General features: G+C 38.7%; 1 protein-coding gene across 13 annotated transcripts in view; it reads left to right on the plus strand.

Moving 5' to 3' along the window:
• Nucleotides 1–16,338, plus strand: part of LOC137095529 (RNA binding protein fox-1 homolog 1) — a 1,101,487-nt gene that overhangs the window by 1,012,565 nt on the left and 72,584 nt on the right. For 10 of the 13 annotated variants that reach the window (XM_067462295.1, XM_067462289.1, XM_067462294.1 and 7 more), the window contains 3 exons: nt 837–929; nt 3,076–3,136; nt 8,019–8,072. In XM_067462295.1, coding sequence (XP_067318396.1) covers nt 837–929; nt 3,076–3,136; nt 8,019–8,072 — 208 coding nt within the window. The remainder of the gene's footprint in view (nt 1–836; nt 930–3,075; nt 3,137–8,018; nt 8,073–16,338) is intronic. The other 3 variants (XM_067462296.1, XM_067462293.1, XM_067462300.1) reach the window with 1 other exon arrangement.

Genomic DNA, 16,338 nt, shown 5'->3' on the forward strand with positions numbered 1-16,338 from the left:
GCAGTTCTTTAGTTTTGTTTTTATTTTTGTTTTATTCCGTTTCTTTTTCCCCCCTCTTCCAATGTTCTTTTTTTCTTTAAGGTCAAAAGAATGAAACGTTGTAGATTTCACCCCCAAAATTCTCAACGACCCTAGTGTTGCATGCGAAAAAAAGAGAAATGTTTCTTTGCTCCACAATGGCATGTTCTACCAACCAATGTTCTAGAACAGGTTTGCATTTCGTGTTGAAATTTGTTGGATATGTTTTCTTTTACGTTTGTGTTTCTTATGATTTCATTGAGCCAACTCTGCATGACAGTTACAATAGTGGTTCACTTTCTTTTCTCACCATATCCTTTCTTTAACTCCCCCACCTCCACCCCGACATGATGACATGGTTCCATTGATCTGGATTTCTTTTCTTTCTTTTTCTTTTTCTTTGTTAGATTTCTTTTCCTCTATAGTGATAATTTAGAGACAGAAACAAACAAACAAGCTATAAAAGAGGGAAAATGGTATTTGGTGTTCACTCTTTGATATTTTTTCAGGAGACATTCTCTAACTGACGAAAGAGAGCAAAGTTGTTCATCGGTCTCTTTGTTAATTGCACATCTCAAAATGATGATGATGATGATTATAACATATCTATATATCTATATTTACTTATAATTTGCATGTTGCAGAAATGAAGAAGGAACGATGAAAACCTATTAAATTAAAGAGGGAGAGAGAAAGAGGGGAGAAAGAGAGAGACAAAGAGAAGGAGAGAGATTGACAAAGAACATAAGCAAAGAAGTGGTCATTGTCTGAAATAATGATACGCATGTTATTCTCCCCCTTCTCCCACCTGCATGTAGGGATTTGGTTTCGTTACTTTCGAAAATAGTGCTGATGCGGAAAGGGCGAGGGAGAAATTACACGGCACCGTGGTAGAGGGCCGTAAAATCGAGGTGCATGTTCAAAATATTTTCCTTTTCATCTTTTTATAAATGTCTGCCTCACTCTCATTCGTTGTTTCAAAGGCATCATGAGTGTCTCTGGTGTGCTTCGACCTTTCCCTCCCATTGTTTTATTTTTGAAATATATTATATATATACATATATAAGTATTATATGTATATATTTATTTATTTATATGTATGTATATATACACTTTTATGTCTGTGTGTATATGTATGTATATAAATAAAAAGAACCTGCCCTCCCCTTGACTTTACTTTTTTTAGATTTTTTTCTTAAAATAAGTACTTTTTTGTTTATTTTGGTTCTCTTTCTCATCATAACTTTTGTTGAAAGTTGAATGACAGATGTGTGGCAAGCTTAAATTATTTTGCTGTGAACTGAAAGGTTTTGTAATTCAATGGGTGCAATAGATTTTTAAAAACATATATAAAATTGGAAATTGAAAAACAAAAAAACTCCAAAAGAAAGTGCTAAAGCCAAAAGGAAAAAAAAGAGAGAGATAATATTTGGTTTTTGATTTGTTTTGTTTGAAATTTCTTTTTCTTTCTTTTCTTTTGTTCTGCTTTGTTTTTCCTCTTTTTTTCCACTTCAGGGTTGATGTGGGATTTACAGTGGCTCTGAACAATTGGGCCAATTTGGAAAATGGAATCAGTCCTCTGTGAAAATAATTTTCTGAAAAAATCATTTTGAAAATTCAACATATGTTTTAAAATGCTTATTTTTTTAAAAAAAAATGAAAATATAATTCATTTTCAAAACCAAGTTAAAAACATTTTTCAAAAAACAAACAAACAAAATGTAACTTTCAACGAATATCAGAATGGGTTACTTCTAATGGGGACGAATTGAGATCCAGCTGTGTTCTTCCAACGGGGTCTAACGGTACTAAATTTTGTCCCCCCAAAAAGTAAGTCCATCAATATTATTTTCACTCCACCACTGTATCCCCTTCGACACTGCTGGAAGAATATTTGTTAGAATTTTGAAAGCAAGAGGGAGAGAGAGGAAAAAAGAGAGAGAAAGAGAAAAAAATACCAATTGAAAATGCTGTCGTCCTTTGAGTAAGATGTCGCATGTTTTGCCTTCTCATTTTCCCCCCTTCGACGGTAGCACTTAGGGCCCTCACCAAAATCTCAATAACCATGGTAACTGTATACATACCCCATGCTGGCGATGGTGCTGAATGGTAAGTGGAGAAGTCCATCCGCCGTTTCACGTCTCTTTTTTTAAGCGCTGATATATATCTATATATACCACGTGGATTTTTTTGACTTGTCGTATTAAGTTTTCTTGATGCTCTTCTCTCTATATACTTTTTTTTCTATTTATTATTATTATTATTATCTCGGTAACGCCTGTCAAACTGAGTGTCCGTATTAAAGCAAGCCTTGGAGACACTGATTGGATTGAGGATATGACTTTCGTGCACATCTTACTCAGATTGTTAACTCCATATTGTGTTAAATAATGCACCCTCTTTTTATCCTTTCGTTAGCTGTGGTTTTGAAAGCTTGAATGATTTTGTTAGTTTTCTTGCAATGAACAAAAAGAGGCTCATGTTCCCCCCAGTGTTGAATGCTACATGTTGCTTTTCCAATGGTACTCCTCGGAAAGGGTTATGTTGCGCACTGCTAAGATCCGTTTGTCTTTTCGTTTTTTTGTTTTTTACTTTTCTTCAATTTTGTTTGGACCTTTGGTTTCTTCCCTTGTACCTTGTCTTTCCCTTCTTTCTACTCCACTGCATGCTCCTTCATACAAATTTTTTCCAAAAAATATTTTATCGTTTCAGTGTTACCATGGAATACCAAAAAAGCATGTTCTTAAATCTTAAATGGTGCAAAATCTTTTTTTCTTTCATTCATTTGCTTTTAATGTATTTTTATTAAAGTTTCAAGGAGATGCTGTCACTTTGTTGAAATGGTTTGTAAAGTTTTATAAAATGGCGATGAGAGTAAATGTAGTTTTAAGAGTATGATTTTTGTTATGCACCTCCTGCCTTTTTCTTGATTTTAATTTCCTTTTGGGGGGCATAAATTAAATTGCATTTATTCATGGGTAATGCATGCATTTCATTAGAATCATGAATATTCGTGTTTTTAAAAAGTGGTAGTGATTTGCTTTTCTATGTGCCTAGGTAAATAACGCAACTGCTCGCGTCATGACAAATAAGAAGACTGTCAACCCTTATACAAATGGTAAGCTTCAGAAATGTGTCTTCCATGTTTTTCCTTTCTAATGTACTTGCAAAAAGAGTTTTTTAACCATCAGTAATTCTTAGATTTTTAATAAGGTTTTTTTAAGACAGGAAATTTATTGGTAACGTACATCGCTGTTGACTCCAATATCCATGTAGATATATTTTATTTATGATTGTGTTGGGAGAAGATGTTCACCACTTCATTCCTGGAATGACCATCACATGGAGACAACACTCCTTCCTCCTGCACTCACACTCAGAGCAATCCCATTTAGCGGCCCATAGAAGGTGAACATCAGCTAATGAGTGTCTGATGGTGATCCTACAGCTAGATACACAATAACAATATCACCCTCCAGGACACTAGGATGACCCTTTGGAGTTTGGGAAAATGTGTCTTCATTCTACAGGAGGTTGTTGCCTGGTTGCCATATCTTTTCCCTATTCTCCACAAGCCACTGAATTGCTATGGGAAGTCACCCAACATGCAGACCTAGAAGAGGATCATAGCAGATGAAGATGATGGGTTCCTCCATATGCCATCATGAAACATTTGTGTGGTTCTTATTGTTGTTGTCTTCCTTCTCTTTTTCTCTCCTTCTTCTCATTTCCTTTTCCTGCTTCTTCTTAATCTCCTCCTCCTACTTTCCTTCTTCATCTCCTCCTCCTTCCTCTTCCCCATGTTCTGTGCCTTCAAGTCAACTATTGTTTTAGCACTATATTTTACCTAAAAGTAATTGACTCATTTAAAATTGTGTGCATTGTCTGTGGTCATTTCTTTTCTTTTTAAGATGTTCAAGTCCAATCTTGCCTTTGATTTTCCTGTCCTAACTTTCTTCAATAAGCTTTCCAAGTCTTTCCTGTTTGCAGTTTAGGGAGTGGCCTTTCCAATTCTCAGATAAAAAGATCCTGGGCCTCCCTTAACTACAACATCCAGAATTAAAGTGGAATGCACGCTCTATATCTACTCTTTAAAGAGTAGCCAAAGCAGCAAAAATAATGTGTCCAATCCATGTGCCATGTAACTATACAATAATAAATGTGTATCTGCTCTACCTGTCCCCCCATCTTTAGCTGCAGCAACAATGTCTCTTTCCCTCATTCCCTTTCCACAGTTCTCTTGAAAGCTTTCAAATTGGACATATCAAAACTTTCCATTTGGCCCACTTCCATAACCCTTTAGCTTTCTGAAGCAAGATCTTATTTCCTTGACTCTTCTCCAGGAAAAAAGAGAGAGAGAAGAAGGAAACTTTACACAGCGGATCAATAAAGGCAGCTTTCCACACTCAACAGACGGGAGCATCACAGCTATGAAATAAAATGGACCTTATCCCCCCCCCCCCTTACATTCCAGAGCTCATTAGTGAGATGGTTTCCGTCATTGAAAGTGGGGCAAAGAGAAGCAGGCGGCTTTATTTTTTAATGATTCTGTCATATTTATCTCTCCGTGCCCTGGCAAAATGAAAAATAAAATAAAATAAGAGTTCTCAGTTTGACATACAATTATTAAGCTAGTTACAGTAAATCACGGGGGAAGAAAGCTTTGAAATGCTTCCTACTTTTCTTGGGGGGTTATGGGGGAAAGAAGCTTTTATTTCCCATCCTCCCTTCTTCATGTTGATCTGAATATGTTTAGTCCAAATGAATGGCAGCTCATTCTTTCCTGAGTATTTTCTGATCATGTCATCTCTCTGAAAATCAAAACATATACTGACAGGGCCAACATCCACATGTTTTGTTGATCCAAGGAGTGTATACTTGCATGTGGATGTGCTGAGTGGCAATAATCTCCTCACTGATGTTGTAACTTCTTAACAGTGGGATTGTCTAGGGAAGGGGTGGACAAAGGTGTGGGAATGTGAGCAACTTCTCTCATGATGCCCCCATGAGCCTCATTTGGGCACATTGGAAGGCAAATCCTTATCAACTCTTGCCCCATTTTTGTCTCTTGTTCATGCTAAAAAAAATTATGGTTTTTAGAGACATTGGGGTTTCTGGGTAGAGATATCAAAAGCCACCTTTGTGAATGCTGAAAAACCAGTGGTGTTTAGTTTTTAGGCAAATAAAGGTAAAACAGTTCTTTAATAAAATGGGGAATGTTGTTGGACATTACAGGGAGACTCAATATTGGTCCATTGACCCCAGGAATAGGCAGGGTAGTACCGTCCTGGCCATCTTGACTTGATGGGTGAACTCTATTTCTGATTAACCAATAGGACTCACACACTTTTTTTATCAGTGTGAAAACTTCTTCAAAAACTCATCTCATGTGATCAAGTTTTCCTCCATGACAAGAGTTTGGATTGGATGGCCCTTGTGGTCTCTGTTCAACTCTGTGACTGTGACTGTATGATCCAGGATTCATTCCTTTGGTTTTGTGCATGACAAGTAAGAATATAATATGACATCTAAATCCATCAGGGATATGTTCCAAACCACATGCAGCTTGTGGATACCTGAAAATATGGATATTAGCAAACCTTATATTTTGACTATGCTTTGGCTGCTAGCATTCCATTGAATCTTACTGGAGGATCTAGAGAGGTCCACATACAGTTGTGGGGGAGGGTTGATGCCTGGGTAAATGAAGCTGTAGATGTTGAATCCATGGATAAAGGGGTTTTAATTTCATTTCAATGTATAGGCACTAAGCAATCCAAAATACTTCGTGCAAACCTGCTAATTGCTAGATAGGGGCATTTTTATTGGGTCTTCCTTTGTTCTCCTATCCAATACCCTTGAGACACAGTTACTAGTCCTGGACTGCTCATCATGCTAACCATGTACTCTGCTGTTGAGCTCTAGACTCACTTCCTTTGCTCTCCTGTTCTACACTCCTTTTATAGGCTTCAGATCCAGGCCCTAAACTTAAACTGTTCAGCATGCTAAACATGTACTCTGTGGCTGAGCCATAGACTCCCTTCCATCCGTCGCTCCTGGTCTGTGCCTGCATGAGGGATCTCTCCCTCCCCCTTTCTCTAAAAGTTTCAACCTGAAGATCTGGCTGTTGTGACAGCAAGACAAATTCACAGCATTACACCCACCGTGGCAAATTTACCTCTTCCAACCGCTAACACAGGGTTCCTTGGCAGTTCCTCACTCGTATATGTCAAGCTTCCCCTCACACTTGATTAACCCACACAGTTATGGGCCAGCACATATCTCATTGACAAGACAAAGTAAAGTTTAATTGCTGTTATTTTCATGATGAATGAAGTCTTTGCTGTGTGAGCTTCGCCAAGTTAGATGATACAGCCATCAAAACGGGAGGGCAAAGGAAATGAAATATGAGAGCGATTTTCATCGATCTGCATCTCCCGGCATACCATTCGCCTCCCCCCCCCCCCCCAACTCTCTTTTCTTGTACAAATTGAGGCACCATTAGTAAAACTTAAAATCAGAAGGTATATTCCAACCTTTTGACAGAAAAGGCTGACAGATGTGGGAAATTAGCTTATATCGCTCTTATGTTGGACTACAGAGATGGGAAGAAAGATAATCAAGGCATTACATAGAATTAGGCTTCCTGTAATTGGATATTTTAATGAATGAAGCACTGAGCTCATATGGGATTTTAAAGACGGTTGATGGGTGGAAACCAACTTTTCCATGAATGTATTATGGATATAATATGGTTGTTTATGTCACTTGGTTTGCTCGCCTTCATGTCTGCTCTTGGCTTTCCTGAATTGTTCACTTTTTGCATTTGCCTTTCTGCATTGGGACACTTTTTCTGGTTAGTAAGCAATCTGGGCTAGTAGACCCAGAACTGTGAAAATCAAAAGACCAGTAATACTTTAAATGGCAGCACATAGGCCATCTCTCTATTGTTCTTGTTGTTTTGTGCCTTCCAATTGTTTCTGACTTATGGCAACCTAAATATGAAGGTATTATGGGGTTTTTCTGGGGCTCACCTGAGGTCATCCAATGAGTTTCTATGGCCAAGTCAGTGAATTGAAACCTAGTCTCCAAAGCAGTGGTTCTCAACCCGTGGGTCACCAGATTTTTTTGCTTTCAACTCTCAGAAATTCTAACAGCTGGTAAACTAGCTGGGATTTCTGGGAGTTGTAGGCCAAAGCACCTGGGGAGCCACTGCTCCAAAGCTTTATTACAATACCCTAAACTAGTTCTCAAACCATTACATCAAGTTGGCTTTCAAAACTTGAACAGTCCTGAAGATCTCAAAATTTGCACAATAAGCCACGGTTGAATTGAAGACACATGGCAGCTGAGAGAAAACATACTATACTTTTTAAGGGCTGGGCAAGTGCTCTGCAAACATAAGCATCTCTGAATGCTGAGTATTCTTTTTGAAAACAAAATCACTATCTTGTAAGACATCTATTCAGAAGGGAGTTAATGCAACATAATGGAGCAAAGAAGAAATCATTTTGCCCTTGACAAGAAAGGTTGCCTTGACACATTGAGAGATCTTGTCAAGAATATCCTTCAAATACCAAAAGATGCTTCTTATTTTGGGACTTTTTTAGGAATACATTCACTCGCTCAGTAAACTTGTGTGCCAAATACTTGGGCTTAGACAAAAAAAAAAGAGGAACCCTTTTTTGTGTAGCAAACCGTGGATCTTATACAAAACATACTGTTTCACATGCTATAATGTTTTTTTTCCACATTTTTTGCAATGAGTATGAAAAATTATTTGAGAAGTAATGAAAATTCCCATAATCTCATCTAGTGGAGAGGGAAGTTGTGAAATCGTTTGCTCTTACATGTAAAATGAATTAAGTGGTTGCATTTCCATCCATAGTATCACCCTTTAAATGTGGACAGAAATCTATTGTCATTATAAATATCAATATTCAAACAATACATTATGCCTATGACCCTGGCTCAGATTTGTTTTTATATGCTTTCTATAGGTTGGAAATTAAATCCAGTTGTGGGTGCAGTCTATAGTCCAGAATTCTATGCAGGTAAGCATTGTATTGTGTATTTAGTTGCTTACCAGAGCACTATGGAACACGTTTCCTCTCAACTGCTAATATTTTCCCTTTCAACAAAGAGTTTTATAGTTTTGGGGGATTTTAACTATTTTAATACTTCTATATTTAATTCTATTGTAGAGTTAATATTTTGTAAGTTTTTAAATTGTTAGTTGTATTGTTTTAGTGTTAGCCACAACGAATCTCCTTTAAGAGTAGAAATTGAGATAATAACAATTTATAACTATTTTGCCATAATATAATATTTATAATAATAGCTGTATTTTATTGCTTCCCATCACTTCATTGATGTTTTTGGTGAAGCTGACATTACTAAATTACACTACTGAGCTCAAGAAATAAGTGCAAACAAGGCCTCATCCTAGGACTCCTTTTGCTCAAGCAGTTAGCTTCCTAATCTCAACCTTATGTGTAGAACCATATGTTTTTGAAGACAGGCCTATCAAAAATACATTCAGTTTCATGCTTCACAATGTCATGTAGCATGAGGTCCATGTTTTGTGCTGTTTTGCAAACAAAGCAGCATTTTCTGTGCAGAAAATGATACTTCTGTGAAAATACTTTTTTTATGTGCAGTGGGTGTTCTAATAGCATTATGCTTTAGACATATGATCCTTTGTGATCATTGACCATCAGGGCACATTGTGTATCAGAATCATTGCTTTGCAGCCAAACTTCTGTCTCCTCTTGACCTGGGATCCTAATGGAGAACTTGAACATTGCACAACATCATGACTTAATTTCTCACAAGTCAGTTTATGGGGTTTATGTAAGTCAGTTTATGTGAGTCTGTTTATGGTGACATAATTCCCCAATCAGATAGTCACTATGGTTTGTAAAACTGAGTGTAAAACACTGAAATGGAATGCAGTATGACCCCATAATCATGGGAAATATGTTCCTGGACTTTGCATTGATACATTAAAATGCAAATAATATTGAACTCTAATACGTCCCATGAGACAAACAATGGAGGCCCTAGGATGAGAATATAGCTTCTACAAGATGTCATCAGTGAAAAAGTGAAATCATGGACAAGTGAAATCACGTATTTTGGTTCTGCAGTACGACTCATATATACTTCTGAATACAAAAGCATTGCTTCCATGACGGCTAAGTAACTACCATTGCTACATCTTTCTTCCATGACTTAAAAGGACTCAGAGCTATGTCTCCTTCAATCTTCAGCTTTAATTACATTTCTGTTGAGATCAGGACAGCAACTTTATTAAGGTCTACTAAGTACCCATCCAGGGCCTTCTTGAAGGGATAAATCAGAGGCACTGGTGGCTCAATACAAATGACTTTTTGTTAATGATAGATATTATAATATGCCCATAGTATTCTCATTGATTTCTTTCTAGAATTAACTACCTAACTTCTAATTGCCCTCAAAGAGTAGGACATGTGGAGTTCACTCTTTTTGTACATTAAAATCAATATTTTCAATTTCCCTAGAAGGTGATTTCCTTAATTTACTGAACTTTACTTTAACATTTATTTTGTTTCTTAATTATGAAATGGCAGGTTATCGATTTGGGCATGCAATCTTATGGAGTTGCCATCACAATTTGATAGCCAACCCTGGGGTGAGAAATTTGGCCTTCTTATTGCAAATCTTTAGTTACCATTAGGATGGTATTAATTTCGCAGCATGATTTAGAGCACCTTACCTGACCAACAAAGAATGCATTGCTTGCAAATGAAAGTGTTCTGTTTACTAATATTTATCTAAAATTCAGGCAGGAGTTATGTCTAAGATGAAACTATGGACCTAGTTTTGTCTCCATTGAGACAAGTTTTTCAGAGCATCTTCCATTATTTAGGGATTTGTAAAGCTTATTGAAAATACATTTGTTTTATTTTGATACATCATGCCATTAGTTTCCTTCTTCTTAGCCTTCACTGTTTTTTAATCTAATTTCCCCACATTGGATGTGTAATCTGGCTGGGACGACCCATAGGACTTCATCACATTAGACATGTTTGCTTGATATAATGGCAAAAATTATATCCATTTGATTAAACAGTACTGAGGGCAAATGAGGGCAAGGTCAGTGCAAGCAAAACTGAGAAATGGTGCTGAGAAACAGAAATTGTTAGGGAATAAAGGAATATTCTGCATATTCCACATTCAAAGCCCATGGGCATAATCCAACCCATGATGTTATTTTATGTGACCCTCAGATTTTGGACTACAACTCCTGTATTCCTCATCATTAGAGCTGATGGGAGTTGGGATACGGCAACATCTGGAAGGCTGCAGGTTGTTCTATTTAGTCAGGAGAGTGGAGTTTGAGTTTACATACAAGGCTTGTGGATAGGATGACTGATGTTTAAATGTCCTCAAAACACAAACGCTGTTGGGATGCAGTTCTCCTTATCTCCAGTCCACATGGTGGATAATCCAAAATGTCGGGAGTTGTTTTTGTCCTAAGTTGGGTAAAAACTAAAGAGCACTGAATGCTCTGGAAAAAGGGGTAGTTGGCCCACAGTATCCACAGATTCCTCATACATTTATTTATTTACTGGCTTGCTTACTTTATTTCTACCCTGCTCCATCTCACCCTGAGGGAGATTCAGAGCAGCTTCCAATTATGGCAAACATTCAATGCCGCAAATATACAAAGATCAAACAAAACATAAATAATTAGCAATTAAAATCAATTAAACATATAAATACAAATTAAAAACCAATTAAAACATGTGACACATATAAAACATAGCACCAGCCCTGAATTGTCATCCAGATTACTTCTTTCTTCTTAAGTCAGTTTGTAAGAGTCTATTGCACTTTAATTTCTAATTTTATACACTCTAGAATGTTGTCTGTCATTCCGTTATATTTTTTGTTATTATTTTGTTGATATGCATTTTAATGTGTTACTTACAACTGTTCTGTTGGGCTTGATCTCATGTAAGCCACCCTGAGTCCCTTTGGGGAGATGGAGGTTAGGTATAAAAATAAAGTTGTTGTTGTTGTTGTTGTGGTTGTTTTACTTACACACAAAAACGAGATATATATGCTGGATTTCATATCACAAAACCACAAGTCGAACACTTCCCAAGCATCTAGGACTGTGTGATGTATTTTTGAATGATGTGCGCAGATCCAAGTAAGATCCAAGTTATTATTTATTATTTCTACTTGCTAAATGTATGGTTCCACAGCCAGCATTTCCCTTTCCTCTGAAAGACCAGGAGGGAGGAGGCCAATCTAACATCACTGGGAGGGAATTCCACAGCCTAGGGGCCACCACTGAAAAGGCCTTGTCTCTCATCCCCACCAGTCATGCCTGCGAAGGAGGTGGGACCAAGAGCAGGGCCTCTCCTTAACACTTGACCTGCTCATAGAGGGAGATATGTTTGGACATATCAACATCCCTTTGAAGGCAACCATAAGGCTAGTGTGTCCCTCAATTAAAATGAGTTTGACACCTTCGTTCTATACTAACGATGAGAATATTAATTTTTTCGCCTACTGTATCCAATATTTCTATCCTGAAGTCTATTTCTGCCTTCTCACTTCCCCTTGGATACCAAAATCCATGGATGCTCAATCCCCATGATATACAATGGCATTGTAATATGGCATTTTGTACCTAAAATTGCTTTTGGGAAATATATTTTAAAATATTTTCATGCCATGCATGCAGACTATCTAGATTTGGAGGGCCAACTATATGAGATATATATTATTATTATTGGGGGGAAATGATTACAACACACAAAATGACTGCATCATGCAGCGAGGACCTCTGGATTCTTCTGAGAGGCTCAATATATGACTTTTTTTTTTTGCATCAGGAGCGACTGAGCAGGGGTTCTCAAACTATTTAAATAGAGGGCTAGGTCATAGTCTCTCAAATTGTTGGAGGGCTGGATTATAATTTGAAAAAACATGAATGAATTCCTATGCACATGGCATGTATCTTATTTGTAGTGCAAAAAACACTTAAAACAATACAATAATTAAAATGAAGAACAATTTTAACAAATATAAACTTAGTATTTCAATGAGAAGTGTGGGCCTGCTTTTGGCTGATGAGATAGGATAAATGGCCTTGGAGGGCCGTATCTGGCCCTCGGGCCTTAGTTTGAGGACCCCTGGACTTGAGAAACTGCAAATCGCTTCTGGATTGTTAGAACTGGCCATCTGCAAGGACGTTTGCCCATGGGATGCCTGGATGCTTTACCATCCCATGGGACCCTTTTCTCATATCCTCGCATGAGAAGCTGGAGCTGACAGGTGGGAGCTCACCCTGCTCCCTGTATTTGAACTGCCAACCTTTCAGTCAGCAGTCCTGCCAGCAGAAGGATTTAACCAATTGCATCAATGGATATGATGCAATCATTTCATGTCTGGTCAAAGCATATAGCCCACGTACTTCTCCAACCTCTCATTGAACTGACCAGAAGGGTTGTGTGTTTGTGTGTGTCTATGTGTAGGCATAGGGACTCTACAGTAGGTCCAAGGGGGCTTTGGTTACTGCTGCGAAAGGAATACCAATCTTTGCATCAACCATGAAGGGATATAAATAGATGCATGGCTGGCTTATATCTGCATAGACCAGTAACTGGACACCAACCAAGGCAGTCAAAAGCAGAATGAGATGCGAGGGAAAGAAAAAGAAGGCCGAATAGTTTTCTATTTAACTTCATGTATTTTGGATTGCTGCATTGTGGCTGCTGTTTTTTTTAAAAAAATACATGAAAAATTCAAACTACTTCATAGTTAGGGTAAAGGGGCTTTCTTTTGAGCTAGTAAATGATGAAAAATTTGGCCACTTTGGAAATAAAGATGATGTATCTGTAGAGAAACTGTTGATTTAAAATATCTTTAATCTTGATAAATAAGTTTTTTAAAAGGGAGAGAGAGGAGAAGGTTATACAAAGCTGTCAGGATGGCACTGATGGATGGCAAATTCACCCATTTCTCAATTGCCGGTGAAGACACACACCACAAGGCTTAACCGCGTTGTACATCATATCTGCCAACTCATTTCTTTGATTAAATATTCCATCAGTGCAGGCTATAAGGCGGTAAACCTTAACAAGATTCATAAGATGTGCCTCTTGAATACACATAACTCACTTCCTTGGATGGAGCGCACCCCCCGCTTGTGGAAGAAAATTAGAATGGAGTTAAATTACTCTGTAAGACAAGATCAATAGATGGAGCGGAAGGGAGGGGGAGATCCCCTAATGCAATGCAAATTTAAGATATAGTTATGTCTTGACAACTCCAAGCAGACAATTAAAGTCAAAAGTAGAGCCATGTAATGTAAATCAACTCTAAAACCTTGAACATAATAGCAAACGGTCAAGGCCACTTGGTAAGCCTTGTTATAGCTGAGTTTCCACTCCCCTACAAAGGAATTTGCATAATGCCGGCATTAAAAAAAACACACATAAATGACAAAGAATATAAGGTAGAGTAAAGGTGACAATAATTTCAGTATTCCCAGCTCAACAAGGCTTCTGAAGCAGCTGTATGTGAAATTCGCTATCAAACACTGGATAATTGGGAAAGTTTTAAAGTTCTGTGTTTACCAGGGACTGCCCGAAGCATAAAGCAATGAGCAAATTACACTTATACCTTTCCAAGATAGCGATATAATTCTTTACTAGGAGAACATCTGCATGGAAACCTAAACCCAAAGGGGAGGGAAGATTAGCTTCATGGTGGCTACATAACACAAGAGAGTCAGTTGAGATTAACATGAGTCAAAGTGGCTTAATGTGCATTAAGAAAAGTGGCAGGTTACTCCTGAGTTCCCCCAAGAATCCAGAGCAAACTGCACCTTTGGGCCTATGTAAACAGATGGGACAATTTCATCACAGAGTTGGCCACACCTGTTTACAGAGCCATCCTATATTCCTCAGGTTCAGGAGGCCCATGGACATGAGATGGAACATGGGGTGGATCCTGTCACTCTCCCATGCTCATTGTAGTGGTATTCGTGGGTGCAAAAGTACAGGAGGCTGTCACGCATTGTCTCGAGCACAGGTTTTCAAAATGTGCTCCATGGAGCCCTTAGAACTCCATGAAGCACACTGAAGGGCTCCGTAGTTTCCTCCTCCTCCCTCCTCCTCCCCCTTCAAGCATTCCCTTGTGTTTCCTGCTCCTCCCCCTCCACATCTCCCTTATTTATTTGCTTCATTTCTACCCTGCCTTTGTCACCCCTGTAGGGGGACTCAAGATGGCTTACAACTCCAGCAACATTCAGTGCCACTTAAAACATAGTCATAAAACCTATCCCATATACTAAAAACTGATAAAACAGTTCAACAGTAGAACACATATAATACTAACAGATCAAAACATATAAAGTACATGACTCCCTTGCCTCCAAAAGCCTTTCCCCCTTGCCTTCCTTGCTTCCAAAACCCTATTTCCCTCTCACTACTCAGGTTGTGCTTTGATTGTGCTTTTACTGCATGACAGAAGGGAGTTGAACTGAATCGCCCCTGGGGTTTCTGCTATTGGGGGCGTGTTTCCATTGTTATATATTATAATATATACACATTTCTTGAAGCTTCATGAGAAACTTTTACTTCAAAAAAGGACTCAGTGACTGAAACAGTTTGAGAACCCTAGTCTAGAGGGTTCTCAAACATGTAACTATTACATGTTAGATATTCAATTCCAGGGTTCCAATCCCTGCTGGACCATGAAACCCACTGGATCACTTTGGGCAGGTCCCATTATCTTAGGCTCAGAAAAAAGCAATGGCCAATCTCTTCTGGCAATGTGGCACACCGCCATTTCAGGTGGAGGACTCCGACAATGGCCCATCTCCTCCACCTCCTCTCCTCCAACTGGGAAAGCAGCAGACTGTTGCCTCCCAGGCTGAAAGGAGAGTGTGGGGCAAGGAGGACAGGCCATTGCTGAGAGAGAGTGCAGCCTGTCTCCTCCTCTCAGCTAGTGCCTCCTTGCCTTGCCCTTCTCTCAGCAGAAGGAAGCATGGAGCCCAGTCCTTCTCCAGAGAGAACGGCTTGAGCCAGGAAGGCAGGCAGCATCTGAAAGGGTTGTGGAGCCCTTTCAGAGACTACCTGCCTTGCCCTCCTCCCAGCATGATGCTAGGAGGATGAAGCGCCCCTCCCATCCCAATCCCACCCTCTCCTGACCCTGGTCCAGCCCTCCCTCCCTGCTGGCCCGGCCCTCCCACCAAGACCCGCAATGTGGTCCAGGGCAAAAAGATTTGTCCATGCCTGACGTACAGCATTGTTATACAGATGTGCAGCATCCCATATTCCCTCAGCAGATTAGTACCTTAACACCAATTTCTCAAGAGTTCCATGGGAATAAGCTTAGCTGAAGTACCTCAATACATGAAATATGGAAGGAAAAAATGCTTAATGTTTCATAGGCTGTTTTAATGGTGGGGGAGGAGGCAGTGTGTCAGTTTAACCATGGAAGCAATATCACAAAGGCCTAACATCAACCTGCCTTGCAATATTCACTCATAGTTCTCGCAACCTTCTTTCATAGTTCTTGAAACATTCGTTAGTCCTAAATTCTATTGTTTCATCCAGACTAAAGTCAACTATTGAAGGGTGAGTCAACACATCCATAAATCCAATTAGGCTATAATGGAATCTGGAGCATATTTATTTTCTTTAAAATATATATTCTCGATATCTATAACAATCTTACTTGCACATGAAAATGTTGGTTTTGGAGAGGACATTGTTGGGATTCTTTTGTTCCTTTAATATTGGTCATGGCAGGTATCCTTTCTAGGAATTTGCTAAGCTGTACAATGCAACTCTAGCATAACTTCCAGAAGAAATATGTCACTTAGTAGATCTAGTAAATTCCTAAAGAGAACACATCTCCCTGAGCTGCAGGTAAGTGAAACCATGGATATCGGTTCTGAAGTTATGAGGGTCTTATTGTATTGATAATGTAAGGCAATTGAAAATGGGTCTAAAATTAAATTGATGCACCATGGATTGAGTTCAAAGAACCTAGCATTGGACAAAGCAAGCTGGAAGAGAAATGAAGACACTGGTTGTATCTAAACTGTAGAATGAAAACAGGTTGATATCAGTTCAATTGCCATGCTCAATTCTGTGGAATTCTTGGATTTGTAGCTCAGTGAGGGACTTACACTCTTTGGCAAAGCTAAAACCTTTGTCAAGGTAGAACTTCTATGATTCTGTAGTAAGTGGTGTCAGCCCACATTCATTCTACTGTGTAGATGCAGCCACTAGCTTGTATGTTCATTTG

Source organism: Anolis sagrei, chromosome Y, assembly GCF_037176765.1.
Source record: "Anolis sagrei isolate rAnoSag1 chromosome Y, rAnoSag1.mat, whole genome shotgun sequence".
Taxonomy (NCBI): domain Eukaryota; kingdom Metazoa; phylum Chordata; class Lepidosauria; order Squamata; family Dactyloidae; genus Anolis; species Anolis sagrei.